At 29.6% G+C, this 24,994-nt stretch overlaps 1 protein-coding gene across 2 annotated transcripts in view; it reads left to right on the top strand.

Moving 5' to 3' along the window:
• Nucleotides 1–24,994, top strand: part of olf186-M (Ki-ras-induced actin-interacting protein-IP3R-interacting domain olf186-M) — a 115,434-nt gene that overhangs the window by 34,506 nt on the left and 55,934 nt on the right. Inside the window, exon 1 of one of the 2 annotated variants that reach the window (XM_075369322.1) lies at nt 16,568–16,592. The exons of the other annotated variant lie outside the window; for it this stretch is intronic. Coding sequence (XP_075225437.1) covers nt 16,583–16,592 — 10 coding nt within the window. The 5' untranslated portion in view covers nt 16,568–16,582. Of the gene's footprint in view, nt 1–16,567; nt 16,593–24,994 lie in introns of those variants that run through there. 2 annotated transcript variants of the gene reach the window in all.

Consider the following 24,994-nt stretch of genomic DNA (forward strand, 5'->3'; position numbering starts at 1 on the left):
TTAATTGTTTTACTTTTTTTTTATTTTTTTTATTTTTGTAATATAGATGTTGCATGTTTTTAAAGTATTGAATGTTATATGTTTATGTTTTAATTTCTTAAGTTATTTACCAACATGGCCTTGACAGTATAAATTTCCTTTTAAATGGTAATAATTCTTGGTATATTTAAGAAGTGAACTGCATTCTAATGATATTATTATAACATTGTTATGTAGTAAGACAAAGTCTGTATTACCAATTGTAATTCTGTTTTTAAGTTATGAATGGAAGTAAACGAGCTATTTTTAGTGATATTTAATATACGCCTCTGTTAGTAGGAAGTACTACATAGTATCTGCATTGAATAGCTGGATATTTCTTTCTTTTTTTCTTTCTTTCTTATGTTTTGTGCATGTATATGTGTATTTTGTCTGTGTATATATGCGTGTTCACATACTAAATAGCATTACGATTTTTTTTTAACCTCCGGGACCACCGTTAGGTATTTGCTTCAGAAGATGAGATGAAATGGCAATTTTGTAGCGCGTGAAAATGCCAAGTCTGAACGGGATTCGAACCCAGCATCTCTGGATGAAAGGTCGACGCGCTACCACTCGCGCCACGGAGGCCGGTGCATGTTAGTCGATTTTTAACTGCAATCATATGAGTTCTTTAGATTTTATTATTTCTATATCTTAAGGTTTTATTATGTCTATGTTATACATCATTGTTTATATATATACACGCAGCAATCCCTCGCTATTCTTGGGGTTTCGTTCCGTGTAAATAGAGCGAATAAAACCGACCGGATTGGTCTAGTGATGAACGCGTATTCGCAAATCAGCTGATCTCGAAGTCGAGTATTCCAACGTTCAAATTCTAGTAAAGACGGTTACTTTTATACGGATTTGAATACAAGATCGTGGATACCGGTGTTCTTTGGTGGTTGGGTTTCAATTAACCACACATCTCAGAAATGGTTGACGTTTTTCTTTCTTTTTCCTGTTTATCCTCCGGTAACTACCGTTTAGATAATACTTCAGAGGATGAATGAGGATGTTATGTATGAGTGTGAATGAAGTGTAGTCTTGTACATTCTCACAGTTCGACCATACCTGAGTTGTGTGGTTAATTGAAACCCAACCACCAAAGAACACCGGTATCCACGATCTAGTATTAAAGTCCGTGTAAAAATAGCTGGCTTTACTAGGACTTGAACGCTGGAACTTTCGACTTCCAAATCAGCTGATTTGGGAAGACGCGTTCACCACTAGACCAACCCGGTGGGTTAGAAATGGTTCACCTGAAACTGTAAAAGACTGCACTTCGCTTACACTCGCATATCATCTCATTCGTCCTCTTAAGTAATACCTGATAGTGATTCCCGGAGGCTAAACAGGAAAAAAAATAGTTCCAATAACGAAACCGCGAATTGCTAAACCAAAATTATATGACAAAAAGGGGATGGGTTACATTGCTACGTAACCCGAATGAAAATTTTGTACACTATAGGACCTATTAAAAAAACTACGTACTGACATACTATATACTTATGTATGATTGTACTCGTAATAAATACGTTTACTTACCTACAGTATTGTATTTTTATTCGTGTCATATTATTTTGAACAATGAAAAACTTGTATACAGCATATATAAAATCGTAAATACTAAATACTATGAATAGAATGTTTTAACTAAATAATGTAGGCCTATGTTAACTTTATTCTTAAAAAAAACTCGTTATTTTTGTTTTTTATTATTATTTTTATTTTTAGTTTTTTACGTAATTTGCCGAATTGCCCTATGTTGCTTCAAGCTGTGGTTTAAAATTTATTGACCGCTCTAGAAAAGGGGGTCGGTTTCAGAAACCTTTATTATTAGCCCGGCTAGACAAAAAAATTTGTTTACAGATTTTAAGTTTAATTCGCTCGTTACTTCTTCATTTGTGTCTTCATCTTCCAGAGTAGGTAAAGGCTGTGTTATCAGCTCTTCAAGTTCTTCCGCGAGTTTTTCCTTGTCACAGCGCATCACTTCCTGAGAATTGAAACGTCGATTTCATTGAAATCTTCACCTTGAATTTTATATGCTATTTGCACAATATCGTTCTCAATTTTATCAGTAGTTTTGTTTGCTTGTTTTTTTTCAGTTTTCATTTTTTTCTTAATTTCAGGCCACAGATTCCGCCAGCATGCATTGATCGCTGATCGTTTAATTTCATCAACTACTCCTTAATGTTTGCAGTGCAATCTGTAACGGTGTAATTTTTCTAACACACACTCACAGTCTATATGAATTCTCTACCTCTGTTTCACATGTCAACCCGCTGACAGTCCGTCGCAGATAATGGGGTGTGAAAGCAGCGATGATCACTTGATCCAAAGGCTGAATCGGCTGATGTATTTGGTGGCAGAAATAACACTTGTACAAAGGATACAAAAATTTTAGTTCTAAATGTTCTGGAGCATTATCAATTAAAAGAAGAATTTTAAATTTAAATAAACTTTGTTTTCAGATAAAATTGAAAATGTTTCGCAAACAAAAAAAAAAAAAATTGAAACCGCTCATTAAAAGCGATGCTGTTACTCACGCTTTTTTGTTTGATTTCCATAAAACTGGTAAATGATTTTTATCTTTACCTTTCAACTCCCTTGGATTTAACGATTTATAAACAAGAGTTGGTTTCAGCATGAAGTCACCGCTATCATTACACCAAAACAGCACTATCGGACGGTTTTTAGATTTCTTTAAATCCTGGAGCGGACTTCTCCTTTTTCGATAGAAAGGTTCTTGAAGGCATCCTCTTCCAACGTAAGCCTGTTTCATCTGCGTTAAAAACTTGATCCGCTAAATACCCTTTTGTGGATATGAGGCTATTCAGTTTATCTGGAAATGAACGCGCTGCTTCGTGGTCAGCTGATGCTGCTTCTCCGTTATGCTAACTAACATTGTGCAGGGAAAACAGTTTCTTGAAATTTTTAAATAGACCTTAACTAGCAGAAAACGTAAATGCACTGGTCCCACTTTCACTCTCAGATTTAACAAAACGGTCGTACAGACGTGCTTTTTCTTGAATAAGAAGTGAACTGAGAGGTACACTTTTTTGAGTTTGATCTTCGATTCATAAATTCAAAACTTATTCAGTTTTTTCAATGTTTGTGTCACTACATACCGATGTAACTGTAGGCAATCGAGAAGAACCTACCGTTACACTTGTCCGAATCTTTTCTTTATGTAGCGAACAGTTTATGTATGAACCGTTGTTTCATTAAAGTTAAACAGTCGCTATTGAAGCTATGCTTTCACCAATTTTCAGTTTATCAAGAAGGTCGACTTTCCTAATGAGATGCATAATTTTATTTTATCTTTTCTTTTCGTTGTTCTCTTTGTACATTTGTGTTCAATAAAGACTGGAGACTTGTAACAAAAAAAAAAAAAAAACTAAAAACAACCACGACACGCGTCTCTTGGAACTTACTAAAACCATGCACAAATGTATCGCAACTGCAACTTGCTGGTCGGTTTTTTTTACTGTACCTACTTGAAAAAACGACATAAGTAGCCCACTTGCCCAATTGCTGCGGTTTGTAGATGAGTTAGCATGGCGCTAAGATTGTTAGCGACGGAGCAGCGGCTGGCGGCGCTCGTATTTTCTGTATCGTCATAATAAGGCAACAGTTAAAATAAACATTTTCACAGAAATATACACACATGTAGACGTCGTGTAAATTTTTTTTTTAAATAAATGTTACTTACGTTTATTTAATAAATTATCCTGCTATCCTGACAACCTCCTTCCAGATATGGATGAAAATATTGTTTTCAAATGAAAAATGTATTATAGAAACAACAAAATATTTGTTAAGTACTGTACTAAATATTATTTTTTTATTTATTTGCAGTTACGTTAATAAAATTCACTCTTTAGAAGATAGAATGAGGCAACCGCGAATAGCGAGGGACTACTGCATATAAATATATATATTTATTCAGATGTATCACGAAGTTCTCCCGGCACTTTCATAACCTATTCTTCTCGTGAAAATAGTAGAAAAATTTCATATATACACACGTTCTAAAATAGTTTGTTTACGAGTTACAGCTAGTGAAAGATTTCGCTCTGATTTCAGCTACCCCGGTGAAATGAGGTTGTACTGAAATTTTTGGGTCGTTAATTAAGGGGCAGAATTAGTGATTTCTTATGGCTTTTAACTTTTAAAAAAATCGATTGAAATAGGGCCCAGAACCGTATCTGCAGTGGTTTTTGAGAAATCTGGGGTGATAAACCGTGTTTTCTAAGTTTGAATAAGTTAACTTTTATAAGTTTTATAATTTTTAATAACTTTGTTATATGGGTAATAAACACATAAAACATTTAAACAAAACTTGGAGAATTTTATTTCTGAACAAAGTAATGTAATATAAGTTGAATAAAACAAAGAAAAGTTAAAAAAGTTCGAATTTTATTTAGAAACAGTACATTTCTACATTTGTCAGAAAAGTATTTATTTAATGCGAAGAAAAACCAAATCCATTTTTGCTGATGTGAAACATTTGTAAAAACAAAATTTACTGTTAAAAATTGTCGTTAAAAAATAAAAAACCATGAAATTACACAATTGTAAAATAAAAATGAATAAATAAAACTTAATTAGATAATTTTTTTTAGTAATGATAGATATACAACAAATTATTTGAAAAATATTATTTCAAAGTTGGCAATAAAATAGCAACAGCTGATCAACAATGCTCCGTATTGCATTAATGTTTAATCATTCTGTAAAGTACATTAACTATACCGGGTACTGTAAACTGTGCTGTCGTTAGCGAATGTTTTCTGTGCATTTTGTTGTGAACGTGATCGGTTAGCCATTGCAGTAATGCCGTACTTATTTACAGCAGGGAATACGTTGATATGGTATTCATTTTGGGTGTGTGTTATTGGTACAGCCGCTGCAGTAAAATATGAAATACGTTTTCCGAATTGCAGGATTCCAGATTACAAAACAATTAGCGCGACTTTTCGCAATCCTCGGGAAGCAGGTTCACTACCAAGTATTCGTACCAGCTACGAACAAGATACTGTTATTGATAAAATTATTATCAATGCAGTCCAGGCGCCAGTACACGTCTTTCTTAACGGATCGGAATTCAACATTCGACGTTTGGTGTACACTTAAAATAATTTTTAACCGTATAATAAACGGCCAGTTCAACATCTACACCCAGGAGACTGTCTGCTTCACTTGAGTTCTGCAACTGATAGAATACAAATCAATAGAATACAAATTTCAACATGATGGCGTCAAATTTCACTCATGTGAGCATCCATGGGCAGAAGAATCCTCATAGGTGGAAGGCAATTTTCAACACCGATTTATCATCAGTGTATGGTGCAGCGTTCTTCATAATCAGCTGTTTGGACTGTTTATATTACCTGTCCGGTTAAATGCTGAAGTCTATGCACTTTCTTCAAGAATTGCTGCAGCTGCTTGAAGATGCCCCTCTAGAACAGAGACGCAAAGTATACTTTCAGCATGATGTCTCTCCACTTCTCTTGTATTATTTCCAGCCACTTACATCATCACTTCCCTGTGAAATGGATCGTCGTGGAGGTCCACGTACTTGGCCCCCAATATCGCCTGATCTTACATCTTTAGATTTTTACATCTGGGGATGTATGAAAAATGTGTATACAAAACAAGAATACATCTCGTGGGGAATTAATTGTCATTTTGTGGATGTGACTGAGCAACTTAAGGACAGTCCTGAAGAACTCAAAAGACTAACAAAACCAGTACAGAAGCGTACCAAAATGGCATGCTTATTTTTGAACATTTATTATAAACTGCTACGTATAATCCGCATTGGTCTAGTGTACGGTTTCTAAATAAATCTGAATTTTTATTTTTTTTTATCCGGTTTATCTTACATCATTTTGTTCAGAATTAAATTCTCAACAAGTTGTGTTATGTTTATTACCCATTTAACAAAGTTATTATACTTCAAACATAAATAAAGGGGGTAAATATTTTATCTCAGTTTATTGGTTTTCTCTCCAGATTTCCCAAAAACTTATGTAGATGCGATTGTGTGACCTATTTTATTTCATTTTTCAGGTCAAAAACCATAAGAAATAACTATTTCTGATCCTTAATTAACGTCCTAAAAATTTCAGTTTGACCTCATTTCGCTAAGGTAGCTGAAATTTGAGTAAAATCATTCACAAGCTGTAACTTGCAAACAAAGTATTTAGGACATATGTTTATGTGAACTTTTTCCATTATTTTCATGAGTAGAATAGGTATGAAAGTCTTGAGAGAACTTTGTGATACATTGTTTTATATATTTTTTTCTATTTGACTTGCATTCATGCCCACTTTTACCTCTCATTTTTTTAATTTTTAATCTTTGGATTGATATCTTATCTGTCAATTAATAATTATTTTTTGGGGCATTTGTTTTGTGTTTGCCATTGGCAATATAATTAATTATGTAATACATTAAAAAAAAAAAAAAATAGTTTTCCTTCCTTCTGGTTTGGATTGATTCTGAAAATCTTGAGTAATTATTATGAAACTTCCAGGATGCTTTTTGTCATAATATAAGTCTGCTGATGGACTGTATTTTTACTTAAAATTCTATTTTTTTTTTAAATTCTATCATTCTGTTAGATAAATTTTTTGACATTTTGTTCTATAGGAAAGAAATGTATTATAGCAATGAACTTAAAGCCTATAATTTTTTTTCATTAGTTTTGTTGGTTTATTTTGCATTATGTCTATTTTTGTTTAATTTAGTGTTTTATTGAAAAAACTGAAAGTGGTTCAACCAGTTTGTATGTTTATAATTGGTTCTTTTTTTATTTGTTATATCAGTTGTTTTTTTTTGTCTTTTATCAGGAGTTAAAACATTTAGCTTAATTGTACCATTTTAGATATTATTACTTAATAAAAAGCTAATTGTTTTGTTATTAATTTTACTAAGTTCACATAAGTAATATTTTTGTTTTTAACATTTATTTTATTTTGAATAGCAAGAATATTTTTCTTTTTTTTTAATTTGGATTAAGACTTGTGATGATTCAGTATGAATCAAGTTTTACTGGTTTGATTTTTTTTATTGTTTTAGTATTATAGCGTGACTAGATAAACTAGTACTGTCTCATTTTATATTAATAACATTTCTAGTTTTTTATTTTTAATATTTTTTATTTTGTTGTATATGGTGAAAACACCATATAAGCCACTTTAAAAATAAAGTGGCTTATGATTCTTTAATTGTGAATCTAGTTTGTATTTTTAATATGATCAAATTATCTAAGGTTGAGCTGAAATATAATATATACATCTGGTTAAATTAGGAATAAAAAAGAAAAACATTTGGAAAAGAGGAAGTAAAAAAGTAATAAAAATATAGTCGATGTATTGACGTAGTGTTTAAATTTAATTATCATTTTTTCTGTGCAACAAGTTTTTGCAAATTTTCAATGAGAAATTCAGGCAGTCTGAATGGTAACTTGATCTGGACTCCAATATGTAGTGAAAAAATAATACTTATTTTTTGAGCTTGAAAAAAATTGAAATTCTAGGCACTGAATTGTATTTGGGATTTGGAAGGAAATCAAATTTCAATTCATGTTTGGCATATTTGCCTGTCTGAACTCGTTTTGCAAATTTCTGCACGTGTTTCATTTCATTGAGCAGAATTCACAGTATGCCCAACCTCCAGATAATCATCAGTCAAATAAAGATGTTTTAAATGCTAAGAAACAATAAAAAAGAATCTTTTTAATCAAATATTACATTTTGAATCTTTTCAGCCTAGGAAATAATTTAATGGGAATTTTTCTACAGTTTATATTTTTTCTTAGGGTTGTAGTGGTCCACAAAATATTCATTACCAATTAGCCCTTTTTGGATGCCAGCTGAGTTGCATACTCCAAGGTTATTTGACAGGGAATGTAGAAGGTTATATATAATGTTGAAGGAATAATTTACTTTCTTTCTCTTTGTAAAGAAAACCATATAAATTTTAATAACAGATATTTAATAGTAACAACCATATTAGAAATAAACATGCATTAAATTTTCTTACACGCAGAACCTCTGATTTTTAAAAATAACCTTATTAAGATGACATTCATTTTACACTCATTCATTTAATAAGTCAGTTAATTATAAATTATTCAAAAAAAAACCCTAAAACAAAAGCTAAACTACACAAATTTTATTTTCCCGTAACTATATTTTTTTGTATGTTTCATATGTAATAGATTGTGCTTAATAGTCAATTTATAAATTCACTAGTCACCTAATCCTAAGGCTAGCTCTTAATTGCTGTTATGTGAAAAAAGCAAATAGAATAAATTTGGTTAAATTGTAATGTATAATCATAAAAGATCATTCAAATAAGTTTCATTTATTCATCAGCAGAAAAACATTTGGATAACCAATATAAATATTTCAGATGTAACATTGATGTTTACATAGTTGTTTTATGATATAAATAACTGACTTGTAATGACTGGATATTTCTTTATTCAACTTAATGGCAGCTTTCCAATTAGAAAATTATGGTTCTACATTACAGTAATTAAAATTTTTACCTGGTTTCTGGGTAATCCAGTCGTAATAAAAGTTTTCTTCATCATTGGATGAATCTTAAGGTATGAATTGTGTATGCATTACTTAACGTAGATTAGTTGGTTCAAAAATTGTACAATTCTTCCTGTCCTGCCTCCATCTATGGAAGAAATGACTCGTCAGGAAATTCCCTATTAGAAGTTTGGCTCAATGTGTTTGTATTTAAAAATTTATTTTATCAGACATTGTATAATAAAGGTGTTGTGAGAGTGATGTTTTATCACGTAATATAAGAAATTAAATACTCATAAATCGAAAACTCGGATCTTAATAAAGATGTTTAGTGGAATGTATTGACTGTGAGCCAGCAGCAGTGTCCATATTAGTGACCACTGTTAGCAAATTTTGCTAGTAATTTTCTTTGAAGTTATCCTAATTCATGTCATTAAATTCACAGTTGGTTGAGATGTAGCACTTGTAGATTATTTTTTTTTTTACACAGCCTTAAAAACATTATTAATAATATAATTATAAAAGAGTTCACTTATTAAATCCTACATTTAACTTTTATTTGTCTATTGCCTTAATACCTTATATTGTAAAAATAGAAATTCATATAATCATCCATTTTGTGTTAAGGTGCATTGTATTACTTGGGTAGTAAAAATAAAAAGTAAAGTAAAATTATTTGCTAAAATTCTAATGTTGTGTTATGTAATCATTTCTTTTTTATGTTAATAAAACACAGAAGTATAAGTACAGTTTTATTTTCTTTTTCATTAACATTTGAAATGAACGTATTCCCAGTTGTTATTAATGTATTTTAGTGTAGATAAGATCATTTTGTTGTAAATTTCATTTTATTGTAAGGTATTTTTTTTTTTTATGTTTAAGCCTGGTTATATATTGGCTCTGAAGAACAAGTGTAGAGATGCTGACTGATATTGTACCAAATGGACAACATATTCTCACGCTGATGATTAGTTTAAAAACGTAGGTCCTAAAACCCTTCTTTTTCACTTTCCCCCACTCTTTTCTATACATTATCATGTTTATCATTAGATTTTAAAGTCTTTACAGAAATATTTTGCATTTATATCTCCCATCTTAACAAATCTCTATTATTATAAAACAGAATGTTTATTTGTATAGTCTGGTTTGATGTGATCCTTTTACTACTGTATTTACTGAATTTTTTTGAATGTTAATATAAATTACAAATTTATCTATATACTTCACAATTTGGTAAGCAGTGCAATGTTTAGCTGAAAACATGTATTTTACAGCATCATTTTTTATATAGTGACTCTGTTGCTGATTAAATAATCTTATAATGTAATAGGTAGTCTAAATTGACTTTTCTTTTTATGGGTATACTTGTAACAATTTTAATTGAAAATAAAGTGATAAAAGTATCACTTAAATTTTTGTTTCAATTTTAAATAAATTAAAACTGAGAATGTTGATTTCTTTTCTAATAGTTCTATATATAATGGTTGTAAATATTTATATACAATAACAAGAATTGATTTAGATTAAATGTACTGTTTATTTATTCTCACATATGTACATTTATTATTTTACATATGGTTTGAAAAATAATATTTTAGGACGTAAATTTTTAAACTAATCCTCATAGTGAGAATATGTTGTCCATGTGGTATGTTATTTTTCTAATTAATGTAATGTGGCGCTCAATTATTTTAGCTGTAACAAATGGTTCAGTTCAATATATAACTGAGTTAATTAGTTACATTTTACCTGACTAACATTTCTTGAAGCTGAATTTGTAAATTATTCTTTTAATCTTTTTTCAGTTGCTATTCAGTTGTTTTCATTGACCTTTTCTATATCCTAAGATCTTCATAATAATTTCTGAAAGATAAAATTTTCCTATGTAGAGATGCCAATACAATGAACTCCTAACTTGTAGGAGCGACTGAGAAGATCTGATTCAGGAGTTGTTGGAGACTTACCTTAACTATTACCCACTAGGGGCTAAAATTTGTTGTTGATTTAGTGATGTCTGAGTTACAGCACATCATGATAATTAATGGTTGCACCTACTCAACATAAATCCCAAATCCGGTGAGTACAGTGGATGCAGAATGGACTCAAACTTCAGCTTGTGGAGAGCCATCAGAGAGTTTTTTCTCTGAAAACCCCATCAAGTACAGATTTTACAGTAACCCAGTTGCTCGATAATGTGGCCTACTCATTCTTTAGATATGCCTAACTGAATAGCGATGCTTTGCTGGGTGATTCACCAGTCACTTTGAAACAAATTGTCCACCTCCTTTCGATGTTTCTTGTCAATCACAGAAACTGGTCATCCACTACGAGGTGCGTTCTCAATTGTTGCTTTGCGAGCTTCACGTTCATAAAATTTCAACGCCTACCTATTCATGTCCTGTCAACAGTTTCACTATCATAAACCACTTTTAAATGATGAAAAATGTTCATAGGATTCACATCTGCTGTTAAAATAAGATCACTGCGTGCTATTTTAATTGTATCGACATATTGGCCATACTCGACTCCATTTTAACTGCTACTGAAAACAAACCAGTAAGCGGATTTCACTGCATTATATCGCAGGTTTATAGAGGGGGAATTTAGCTGTCATGTGCTGCCACGCCCAACTCAGTACCTTTTGCCTCCATGTAGCACGCTAGTGTGCAAAATTTATCAGCCAATCCTCATATTATATTCAAAATTGTTAAATTCTTTTCCATATAAATGTATTAGTAACGTTTTGCTTAAAAGGATGTGATTAGTATTTCGATGATTTCATCTTAATTTAATTTTATTGATTCTTCCTACAGATTTTTGAAATAGGATTTACATAAGAACAAATTAATTAACCATTTATATAAATATCTTATCTGACTAAATATTTTTTATCAGACTACACCAGGAGGACAACTGTTTAGGTGGTTTGTTTGAAGTTCTGTACATAAGCTTTCACATTTATTAAGCTAATCTTAATAAAATGATTTGTTTCAATTGCAGGATTGATATTAATAATATTTATTATTTACTGTGTATTTATTTTCACAATTTTTTTGGTATTTATAAAGTGAAAAAAATCACAAAAGAAAACCAAAATAATAAGATATTTAACTTACACACGAAGACATGACTGAAAAGATTATCTACCGCATTGGCAGCTATAAAAAGAAACATCTGTATCATTTATAAAACTAGTTACTAAAACATTATCAAAATCAATTTTCCCATAAAATGTTAGTTGTGCAGTATTGTGGAATATTCTATTTAATTTACCAGATATGTAGTACATAATGCATCTTTATAAAGATAAAAAGCTAAATTAAATTAAATAAAATGATAATCATTTTTAAATTCAGAAAGGTAACAAATAAAAATCTGGAAAAGATGATTTCATATGAATAAATTCAACGTAGGGTTATACAGCAATATGCGTGAATGTAACATAAAAAATGGTTATAAAAATTAGATTATAAATACAGTTTAACAGAAGAGAATATTTAAGTTTGATGATCATTTAGTATGACAAGGTAGTATAAAGTCTATTTAAATTGAAAGAAAGTTTTACTTATTAAAATACTACACATTCTTTATTTTTATGGGTGGATGTATTGAAATCATTCATTTTTTAACAAAAATATTCCACCATCAGATAAATTAGAAATGTTATTCCATTATCACACTTATGTCAGTATTACAGTGTACTAGATATGAATGAATAAGCACATAATGTTACACGCACAGTTAATTATTATGAAGTGCATAATTATACAGTGTGTATGTGCTCACATTAGTAATGCCAAAAAAAACTTCCAAGATTATTCTTAAGAGCCCTTTTAGTATTACTAAGGTGTTTAGCTGTAGAATGAATGTTGCTTGTTTTATTCATTTATGTATATTGGAATGGTAATATTGTGAAACCTCCTCCATGAGTTGACGGATGATGTTAATATATGTTATGGAACATGTCATTTTAATATGTGCTTCAAGAAAGTCCCACAACATTTAAGTTTTTTAGTAAACATTTCATTTTTTAACTGGACTTTGATAAAAATAAACCAAAATATTAATATATATTATGGTTTTAAAACATTACAAAAATTCTGACTTTTAAGTCTTAGTTATCCAAGCTTTGTTTGTTTATATTATGAAAAACATGACAGTGTGAAAAAAATGTTAATAGAATAAATTAATAAAATTGTGTTTAATATACATGATAATCCTATAGATATTATTGGGGGAAAATCCTGCCGTCAGATGTATATTATTTCTCTTATTATTCCACCTTTAAAAAAAAAAAAACTGTTTTGATAAATATGTTTATGTAATTTATGATAAAAGTGGAGTTTTAAGGGTTTCTTAGTTTATGTCATTATTAATATTTAACGTAATAGTTCAATTGTCTGTACTATGAATTGAACAATTTTATGAATATTTAACAGATTCTATTTATATTTATCATTTAATAATATTTATATATCTATATTTAACATCAGAAGTTTTACTTTATAGAACTATTACTTTATAGATAATTTAACAGTACTTAACATAAAATGCAAATTAAGTGTAGTTTGTGAGAGTTCATTAGTCACTCTTGTGCCATCGTATCATTGTGTCCATTTGACAGGTATTCATTATTACATTTATCATCCAGGTGTTTATGGACTGCCGTAGTGTCATAAAGTTGCCTTCAATCAACAGTTTTTTATTTAAATAAATATCTTTAAACCGGTTTAAAATGAGTTTTTAAACATTTTTTTAAAAAAAGTTATATTTTGTAATCTTATAGGTTTATTATGTAAGTATTAATTAATTAGGTTAGGTTTTTAAACAAATATTATAAGAATATTTTCAGGAATAATTAAAAGATCAATTAAATTTAACTAGTATTTCAGGTTAATTAAAAAATTAGATAGTATCTTTATATTCACTAAATATTACTTTACATTGTACGGCAATTAATTAGAACACTTGAGTATTCTCTCTTTGAAGGTCTCATTTTGTCCTTGATGGTAATGTATAGCTCGTATTTTGATTTATATAACATACAGTTGTTAATGTATAAAATATTACTAAAAAACAATTTATAAAAATGTACATTTTTGCTCTAGTTTTATGCATTTTTTATAAAGTCTGTTTGATAATCTGTTGAAAGGACTAATGTATAACAATAAAAATTATTCTTCAATAAAATTTACTTTTTTTTTTTTTTACCTCTGGGACCACTGCTAGGTGGTCAGAAGGGATCACTGCTAGGATCTAGGATCACAGGATCTGCTAGGATCACAGCAGAAGGGTCTGCTGGGATCACTGCTAGGTGGCTTCAGAAGATGAGATGAATGACAATTTTTGTAGTATGTGAAAATGCCATTTCTGACCGGGATTCAGACCCGGGACCTCTGGATGAAAGGCTGAGATGTTACCACTTGCGCCACAGAGGCTGGTGACTATTTATTATCTGCACAATTAATTTACCCCAGTGTTTTTGCAGTGTGTTTCTTTTTCTCATATTTTTTTTAAAAAGTTAGAACTAAGAGGAGTGTCGTCTTATCACCTTAAGATGATCAGAGATGGAATTTTCTTTAAAGTGATAGTGACTGTATTGTGAAACTTAAAGGGGGACTAGGGACTATCCTACCCCTTATATATATATATATATATATATATATATATCTGCATAAACATTTATTAGCATCAGTACCCTGTATATTTGTGTCACCATCATACAAAATGTAATAATTGTACAGGTGTAGCAGATACAATTAGACAATTTAAAACTTGAAAATGAAAGCTTTAGTTGCAAATTAAATACTAACTAGGTACACCATTGTAAAGATCAGGCATTTAGTTTTTTACTCATGTTTTGATGATAACATCACGCAAGTGACTACCAATAGCGATAAGGCACATTTCCCCCACGTTGTCCAGGACTCTGCTCGTATGAAATCTTTCAGTTCCTGAATAATGTGAGGTTGGTTGGCATAAACCTTCTCTTTCAAATGGCCCCAAAGGAAAAAATTACATGTTGCTAAAACAGGTGAGTGGGTAGGCCATGCAGTGTTTCCAAAGTGAGAGACAACATGTTGGGGAATATGTTATCCCCATGTTTGGGACCGCCATGGATTGTGGACAGTAGCACCTTCCTATTGTAACCACATTAGGTGTGTGTTGGCATAACGCCTATGAAGTTCATTGTGAAGAAATGTTCACAGCAGTATCATGTATTGATCTGATGTGTCTATAACAGACTGATCTAATGATCAGTCTGATACATTTTAGAGTATGCTAATGCATACTCTAAAATGTATGTTACAATCACTCTAAATGCACTAACACTACGCCACACTGTAACTTTTTCACTGTGCAGTGGCATCTCATACAATGAGCATGGGTTCCCTGCAGCCCAATATCTGAAGTTCTGCTTGTTGTCTGTTAAGATGAAAATGGTTTTCATCGGACGTTAGCAAGTGATCCAGCGATTGTGAAGTTTCTTAGATTAGTTCCAGCAATTACCTACAAAAGTTACTCCGATGATTCAAATCATGTGGATGGAGTTGTTGCACTACTTGCATTTTATAGGGATGGAATTTAATCCTCATATAAGGTGCAGCCAATGGTTCTACTGGTTAAGTGAAAGGGGGTACGGGCTAAGGTGGTGTACAAGTGCATGAATGGTGATGAGTAGAATACTGAGAACTGTGTTGAAATGCTTCTGCCACTCTATACATTTTCCCGGAGTTTGCATAGGGTGACCAGTTGGCTTCTTTTTGACAATGGATGTGTTAGACCGGAATTGTCTAACCAGATTCAATATTGTTTGGCTTGTGAATCTTTTCATTCCTTCCAATATCAAGATGTTGTTGAAAAACTCATTGCATTACAATTGCAGAACCGTTATGTTTGCTGAAAACCCTTCCGATGCGAAAGCACAATGCTCTTCTGACCGATGCTGCATCATGACTGCATTATTCAACTAAGTATTTTCCTCCACCACCTACACATGTTGATGTAGCACGACTTTTACATTGTGATCCCCCCCAGTATGTTGTTCTTGATCATTCCATTAAAATTTGTGTTTCAGTGATATATAAATAATTGACTCAATTTTTATGAATGTTTAATCGCATCTCTAATGCTCTGTGCTCCATAAGCTCTTCATATATGTATCCCACTTATATAGCAACAAATTTTAATAAAAATTTTTTTAAAGGTTTGTTTTAGATAGAATTTAACATTGCGTTTTTTGTAATCTTTCCAACCCATGACTTAATGCAACAGATTATCTTATGATTATATAGCCCTTTAAAATGAAAAGAAGTTGTTTTTTCCACCAGTAATTTGTTGAAAATTGTTTTTAAAGTAAAAAAATTTTTAAAAGTATGCACAACAATTTATTATTATTATTATTATTATTATTATTATTATTGTTACTTATGAGAGAGTATAAGTATACAAGAATATTTATTATTATATTTAACATTTTATCAAATTTTTATGAATTTTTTTTGAGAACTTTGAAATTTTAATAATGGTCTAGTGTATCGTGAAAAAATAACAGAGCTTTTTAATTTGGCATTTGTTTAATCTGTTTTAAAAAAATATTTCTATATGTGAGTATCTGTTTTAAAAATAAATTTTATTATATGTATTGTAGGATGTTTAGTTATGTTTTAAAACTGTGTTAAGGTATACATAAATAAATAAAGTTTCATTACTATTAATCTGCAAATAATACACCTCATCCATTCAAACATCAGGATCCATGTTGGATATAAAAATGTCTAATTGCTTTATTTTTGGTGATTTTATGTAAACATTACAAGTGTGTATATAAAAAGCTTTTTAAGAATGTGCTATAATAATTATGATTACTATATTATTTCTACTTTGTTATTATTTATTGTTAACTTTTTTTTATATTTCAAGCGTACCAATAGGAGTATCTACCAATACTCCTGTTAAACAAGGACATCATCTATTTTAACATGATTTGTTGTGTAACTACATAATGGATTCAGGTATTTTTTAATTAAAAATTAATATATTTTTGGATAGAATGCTGTAATTTTTAATTGTCTGTAGATGTAATTTGTTTTGCTTGATTTTTTTTTACATTGTGAATTTATTAAGAGTTTTTTCTTTTATTTTTAAATAATTTTAAGTTTTATTCTATATTAAGAAGTAAACATTAAAATGTTTAAATTTAAACGGTTTTATATTATGGCATTGTTAATTAGCTTTATCTAAAATTGCTTGTGTATAAATTTTTGTTTTATCTTTTACTTTATTAGTTAGGTTGTTGTTTACCAAAGTTTTATTTTATACATTACACAGTAGAAATGCGTTTAATATTTCTGTAATTATCATAAATAATAATACATTATATGCTGCTTATCTCTCACTTCCTAGGTTATATATGGATAATTAGATAAGCTGCTTTATTTTAAAATGTGGGCGTATTTAGATGCCAAGCTTATTTACAGTTTGTTTTTTATATTTATTATGTATGTGTAAAATTAAATTTTTTTTATATTACCCTCATGTAAGTAGGTAAACTAAGCTTTTTATTCAATTGAAAACTCATGAGAATAGTTTGTTACCATTGTAGATTATTTCTTTTAGACCTTAAACGTTTTTTTATTATTATTATTATTATTATTATTTGTGGTTTTATTTTTGTAATTTTTTGTCATTAAATATGACATTATATTATATATTATAGATTATAGTATTATTATAATTATAGTGTATAACATATATCATAATAACTTATTTGTACAATTACATTTTTTTTTTTGCATAATTATTAATTAAAAATGTTTGTATTGTTTATAAAATAATTATAATTATTATTAGCCATTTTTTTAACTTGGTAAAACTTTTCGAATCCACTTATTATATAATACACAAATGTTCAAAAAATATTTTCACTGAAATGCTGTGTTTTCTGTAAAATGAAGATTCTGTTTTGGGAAAGCAGAACTAATTACATAAGTTGAGATTAGCAATGATTTTCTTTTGTTTGTGTTATGAATAAACGGTAATTTTATTGTTTGTGTACAAGATTTTTTTTTGCATGTATGTATTATATATATTTAGTAGTGTTTTCCTGAAACAGTAATTCATGATTTTGGACAATAATTTAATAAGCTGTTATGTACGTAGATGGCACTGATGTGTTGAATTAGTTTAGGAGTTATATAAAATTTATGGCAGTTGTGTACTAGATTATTCTTATACTAAGTGATTATTGTATGTTCTAATTATTAGTGTTTAGTAGATATTAGTAATGTCTATTACCAATATTACAATGAATAGTGGTGACCGCATTAATAAAATGGTTATATGTTTTCATTAATTTTGACATGGATTGTTTTACTATAAATTTTGTTACATTGAAAGCATGCAACAGTTAATTATGACAAGAAACATTGTTTTAACTTGTAACAGAAATTTTGTTTATATATTTGGAATTTGATTCTCATTTTTATTGAACAAATGTCATTAGCACAATGAATCCATTCATGTATACAGTCAAGAGGTCTCTTGAATTCTCCAGGTTTTTCTTCTAATCAGGCACGTCAGCATTTTTTAATTGTCTTCTCTAAGTAGGCGCTTATTAATATATACCCTTTGCAAGAGTATATCAGTCTAGAAGGGGAAAGCACTGGGCCATGCATTTTTCTGTAAGATCTTCTCATATGAATTGTATGTTCTAGTGGCATAACATTTTCATTTTTAATGTAAAATTTGAGTAATTGATCATTTTTTTTTAGATCATAAATAAAATAAGTTTTTTAAAGCACTTTATTATTGATGTGCTATTCAAGTAAATTATTTACACAATCAAACTTAAATGATAACCATTTTAAAACAAAATTATCTTTATTTAACCATCCTAAAATAATTTTCGAACTTATGGGTCTTTTGATAGGAACATGTATTTAACCTCTTTTCTTACTAGAAATCAAACACTAGGATCTTCAGTTTAGAGCAGGTGTAAATTTCACTGACTGAAACACGGAGACATCCTTGTATATTTAATTACATATATGTTACATATGTTACGCATATGTGTGTATAGAAGTACTTATCACTTGTAAAATGTATATTATCTGCATGAATGGTACATAAGTTTGTTTTTTATTCATTCTAAAATGACAATATCAAATTGATCTATACTAAACTGAATGCTGATTGGTTTCTTTATTACCGTTAATATCTTTCCTCTTTTAATAAAAAATGGAAAAATTACCTGGAGCGATGCAACTCTGTGATAGATACCTGCCAATTTTTAAAAGATCACATTACTGTATGTCAAAATATACCATGCAATCAGTGTTATTTTCTATTAAAATTACATTCGTATGCTGTAATCATTTTATGTATGCAAAAAGAAATTCTGTGAACTGTGAAAGTGTTACACTTTTATGCTATTTTTTTTTTTTTTTTAATTTGTGGTTATTTTATTTGAATTTATGTTTTTCGAGTTACGTTTTTTTTTTAAATTGTGTATGTTTATGAATAAGATTAGTTGGCCAAGACTGATCTTATGACTTTGTAATTTTATCACTGATATACAGGTTTTAATTCTGTGCAGTGTATTTAGAGAGGTTTGGGGATTAGAATAATTTTTTTTTATTGCAAAAATAAACTTTTTATCAGTTTTCATTGCACTGTATAGAAAAATGGAAATTTGAAGGATTTATTGATGTGTGTTAAGATAAAACTGTTTCATCAAGAACTTTATTTTTTTTATAAAAGTCAACTAAATTAGGAAAGTGTCTTAATTATTTTAAATGCCAATTTAGTTCATTTTAAAAATTATTATCGCTATCAAACCTTTTCTTGTAAGAATATAAATTTGTTACATATAAAATACAATAAATACTATTTATCATTAGGTGCACTATGACTTTGTAAACAGTGACCTTGGTTAAAATTATATGTTGATACAAACAGAATTATTTATTGTCCTATTATTAAATACAAGTTGGTTATTATCTGAAGTTTATGTTTGTGAGAAGTAAAACTGGAAAAACTAGAAGCTGTTATTGTTGATAGAATTTAATAAAGGAAAAAACCCTATTTCTTTTTCTCTTTAATGAATTAGGCTCATTTTCTATTATCTTTCACCTTTTTATCTTATTATTTTTATAAAGTTTATGACGTGAATAAAGAATTCAATTCTCTTGTATATTAAATTATTTTTCTGTCATTTTGAATTGCTTTCATGTGCATGAAAACATACACATGAAATTAAAAAGATTTTTGTTTCAAATCTGAGTGGTTTTTAATAATTCAATTAATGAATACAGTCATTACATTTTTGCATATGACTTATGCTAACTGTACCAATCATATAGTATTAAGTTTTTTCGAGTCTTAAACATTTGTTTTCAAATCATTTTTCTTTTACTTTAATAGATATTTTTAAAATGATCCGTTAACATTATAAAAAAATATGAAATCTACATTGCGTTATTCCATCAGGATTTGAATATAATTAAAAGATTTACTTGACTAATACATTCTATAAGGTACCTGTGATATTGAAAATATTCTTCGTCTTTGTGGCAAATACATTTAATACTTTCTTAATAAGTATAATAATAATAATAAATAAATAATTTTTTTATTTAACAGTATTTCTTGCATAGTAATGAAATTATTTTTAAAATATCACTTGTGTAATTAAATCGTTTATCCATTTATCCCCCTTGCCATTTCATCCATTTACCATTATTATCAATAGTTTAATATGTACTAGAAAAATTAAATTATTATACTGTACTGAGTAACAACCAGTTGTTCTGAAGAAAGATAAATATGGTTTAAGTTATTTAGAAGAATTAGAGAAAAGTGTTATAAGAATATTATTCATCATGAAAGAAAAAAAATTGTTCATTTAAAGAGTTATACATTATTAATGGAAATTTTTTTTCTGTTATTGTTGTGAGTTTCAGTCAATGAAGTAATTTCCATAAGTTGTGGAAAATATGTATATAAAAATAACCTTGATTTTTTTTTTTGCCTATTTTTCCAGCAGTGTAATTTCAATCTTCAATAATTTTGTTTAGGATTACATATTATAACACAGTTTTACATATGGTAAAATCTAACAGTACACATGTGTATTGTTCAAGAGTTTCAATAATACACAGGGGTATGATGGTAAATAACTTTTTCTATGTAATGGCAACCACCTGGAACATCTTTCTTTGGGAGTATATCTTAATTTTCAGTGTCCTGAAAATTGAAGGCGGTGAAAGTTTTTTACATGTAGTAGAAACTTAGAACTTATCTAGCACAGCTAACTGTGCATTTACCTGAAAATTATAATTTTACCCAAAGATGAAAATTCTATGGTATGGATTTCTAGAATGTAAAGCTTTTGTGTAGAAAATCACTTTTACCGTTTAATGATATTGGATATGTTTCTTCATTTTCTTTCTTTATATTATTTCATCCTCACATTAAGAACAATAACAAAGTTAACATTGTTTTATCCTTGGTTCAAAAAAAAAAAAAATTGGCTCTAAAATTACCATAATAATAATTAAATCTAATCTCTGGAATAAAATTTTACTAATTTTATCCTTCAAGTTTACCGTTTTGGATAATGAAGGGATTCATGATGTAAAATGGAAATTAGAAAAAATATATCTAATCATTGGATTAAACTTAGTAGGGCAGTTGATACAAATTTGTAACATTTTTGCTGCAAGATTTATGTAATTTGTAACAGGATCTGCCTGAGTCTGAAAATGAAACGTGAGCAAGTGATCATATTTTTGATAGATAAATGACAGGTTAAAACGCTTGCTTCAGATCAGTTTTATTCCATATTCTATTGGTTGTATAGCAATGTAGAATGATATGGATGTTTAGCTATTGAAGATGAGGTTTTTTTTTTTTGCCAGAACGGGTGATCTATTTTATGGCATTTATCAGTCTTGATCTGGCCTGAGAAATTAACTTGTCAAACTGGAAATAAACATTAGTCTCTAAAGAAGTGTTGTACACCCATTCTTTGACAAAGCTTTATAGGCTTTTCACTGTAAAATCCAGTCAGTAAAGATCTTCTTAAATTTTCGTCATAAATTTTTTTTTGCAATCCATTGAGATTACTGGGCATTTTTTCTTAGAATGTTAGGCTCCAAATTAGCAGAACTTAAATTTTTGGATGTTTTACTGAATGTAGACCGATTTGATAATTAAGGTTTTGGCCGCATTTTAAGGATATATCAATTTTAGAAGAATTAGAAAGTTAAAAATGTATAGAATTATGCTTTTAATTAGTCGAAGATGGTTTTTTTTTACCCTGCCTCCTGGAACCAGACCCCCAATTAAGCATGAACACAGTTCCAGTAGGTGTCTTCACCTCTAGCTGCCAGATGAGGAAAGCACCAGGCCCAGCTATGCTATTCCCAGCCTCCATCACCCAGCAACTGGGACTCGGTCCACTGTGCTTTGCCTCTAACGGGGAGATCCCTGAAGGAATGGCCCTGCCAGGACTCGGCCTTTTAGCTCAGGGGCTCAAGAGTCTCTGAACTTCATCACCACCGCCCACATTTTTTTTTTTCTTTTTTTTTCCCCTACATCCCTGGGCAGGACATCCACTTAAGTATACTCTGCCCAGGGACGTGTCCATAAACTCTAAGGGGGTCTCCCCACCCGCCGGCTGTATGTCCGGCACGGCAGGTCAACCCCCCCGGTGTCGGATCTTAATGCGCCTGCCTCAAATCCCCGCCAGGAGGCAGCATGACCCGGCTATGCCGTTTCACGCACCCCCAACGGGAACCGGGTCTCGGTCTTCATGCCATTGCCTCTAACTGGCGGAGCCGACCCCAGGAGCGCAAGCACCCCCGGAGACCAGCCCCACCAGCCGACCGCCCACCTGTGCAAGCACGGGTGAACATCAAAGATGATTAGGACTAGCAAACCTAACTCACCAGGTGGTTTAGTGTCAAAAATCAGCTGATTTTTGAAGCCTACAATTCTAAACTTCAAATCCTAGTAAAGATAGTTACTTTTATATGGATTTGAATACTAGATCACGGATACCGATGTTTTTTGGTGGTTGGGTTTCAATTAACCACATACCTTAAAATTGATTGACCTGAGACTGTACAAGACTAAATTTCATTTACATTCATCCACATCATCCTCTGAAGTAGTACTGTACAGTGGTTCCTGAAGCTAAACAGAAAAAGAGAACTAGCAAACCTGACTGCTTCAATCCAGTCTGATTGTTCTTTTTATACAGTATTAAGAAGATGAAAAAAGCGCAGACTAGAAGAATTTGTTTAGGTATATATAAAACTTATTTGCCGAAATAAGAAAGATGTGTACAGAAATATAAGCTATATAGCTTATATTTCTTATATATTATGCAAATATATATATATATTAGAATAAAAGAATACTACCAAAAGAAAATTATTAATCCATGCAAATGAGATTTATTTAAATTATATTAAAGAATACATTTTATTTGTGATTCAGGGAATTTTAATGCTTGTATAAACCTGATTAATGATAATAATAGTGCTTTAATTTAATTTTAATATTATTTTTAACTAATGGATTCTTTGTTGACTTATATGTTTACTTAGTTTTATTTGTTTTTGAAAACCAGTGTTATTTGTTGAAAGATAAAGATTAGGTAGTAGTTATAATTAACTGGATCTCGTGTCCTCTAAAAGAGGTTAATTATGTATGATAATGAATATGTATAAATAATTTACAAATTAAATTCAGAAAATCCATATTCTTCGTATTTATGTTTTTTAAATTATTTAATTGATTATGCAAATGCATTCTTTATTTGGAATTTTTGTTTACCTAGTGTAATATTTGCATGATGTACAAATATTAAAATTTGCTTTTCCCTTGCATAGATTTTTTTTTGTTGTAACATTCATGAATTCCTATATTATTCATGTAAACATCACATATTATTATGATTATTTATTATTTTTATTTAAATACTGTTTTTAATTTACGTGGGATGTTTCTTTGTCAGATTTCTTTCATGATCTGTAAATATTTAAAATCCAGTAACGTCCTTCACAAAGTTTTGTAAAAATTGGAGTCGCATAAATCCTATAGGACCCTTTGGGGTCCTGGTCAAGACTATAAACTATTCTAATGGATAAATTAGCCTTTTTCAGCACCCACACCTTTTCCTTTATACTTTCTTCCCTATTACTGATCCTCTTGTCCTATTGCCACTGCATTCTTGATATGTTGGTAGGAGGATATGTCCATCCACCAACTCAGGATTACTTTCACTATTGTAGCTGCATAATAAGTCTAAGGGCTAAAGAACATATTCGATAAAGCAGGTCTCATTAATCACCATAAAAAACCTTTGCAATGTTCATACCATAGCTGTATCCTGATGTGCTAATAAGTATTTTTGACTTTCTTAGGTTTATATTGGTGATTGCTGGTTTTTCGTGAAATTGGTTTTAAATAATTTGTTCAAATTGCGTGAATGAAAATTTATATACATAGTTGAATTTACAAAATAAAAATAAAAATTGAAGAAAATTTAAGTTTAATATGAAAACTTAATTTAAAACAATGTTATATCATGGGAAATTAAAAAAAACAGTGGTTCAAAATTAATTGGTGCTGAGGAAAAATAAATTTTTGTAATACTATGTAGGTTACATTTGAATCATGGCGTAGAGTAATTCAACATGAGGGTTTCATTAACTAGATAACTCAATCCGTATAAATAAAATCTGATTAGACACTCATTTTTATAATACAGATTACAGTTCCCTGTAACTTGTTAATATTCGGTTATATTTATTATTTTAAGTATTGATTGTAATTGTAATTTATTCTCATTTTTTTTTATAAACATTCAATCTTTTGTGTTCCTTTTTTTCTGTTTGTATGTAAATAGTAATTATTAGGTGTTGAAAAATATTGTATTTATTTAATGATAGTTTTATTGGCCGCTGGCTATTTAACATTATAATCTGATCTCTCTCATCGAATGTCTTCTTTTGGATGACTTTCAGTAATTGATATTAAATAAAAATTGTAATTTCATATAGGCTTCTAAAGTTTTTACCTAAGTTTTACCAAATGACAGTAATATCTCCATGGTATTCTTATTGCTGTCATTTCATTTATTGATAATCTCTATTTTATTTAAATATAATCAGTATACTTTATTCATTAATGTTATTTTTCTTTAGTCTTATATTATCTCAACAGGTATTATTTGTGGTTGAATTTAAGAATAAATATCTCTAAGAGTGATCTGTTCAGTTTTACTTTTTTTGATGTTAACATAACACAGAGTTTTTTTTTTTTTTAATCTGAAAAAGAGTCTGTTTATACAAAGTTCTGATTCTGAAGGTTGTAAATCTGATTATTATCTACTAATACATTATTT

Source organism: Lycorma delicatula, chromosome 6 (genome assembly GCF_047948215.1).
Source record: "Lycorma delicatula isolate Av1 chromosome 6, ASM4794821v1, whole genome shotgun sequence".
Classification (NCBI taxonomy): Eukaryota; Metazoa; Arthropoda; class Insecta; order Hemiptera; family Fulgoridae; genus Lycorma; species Lycorma delicatula.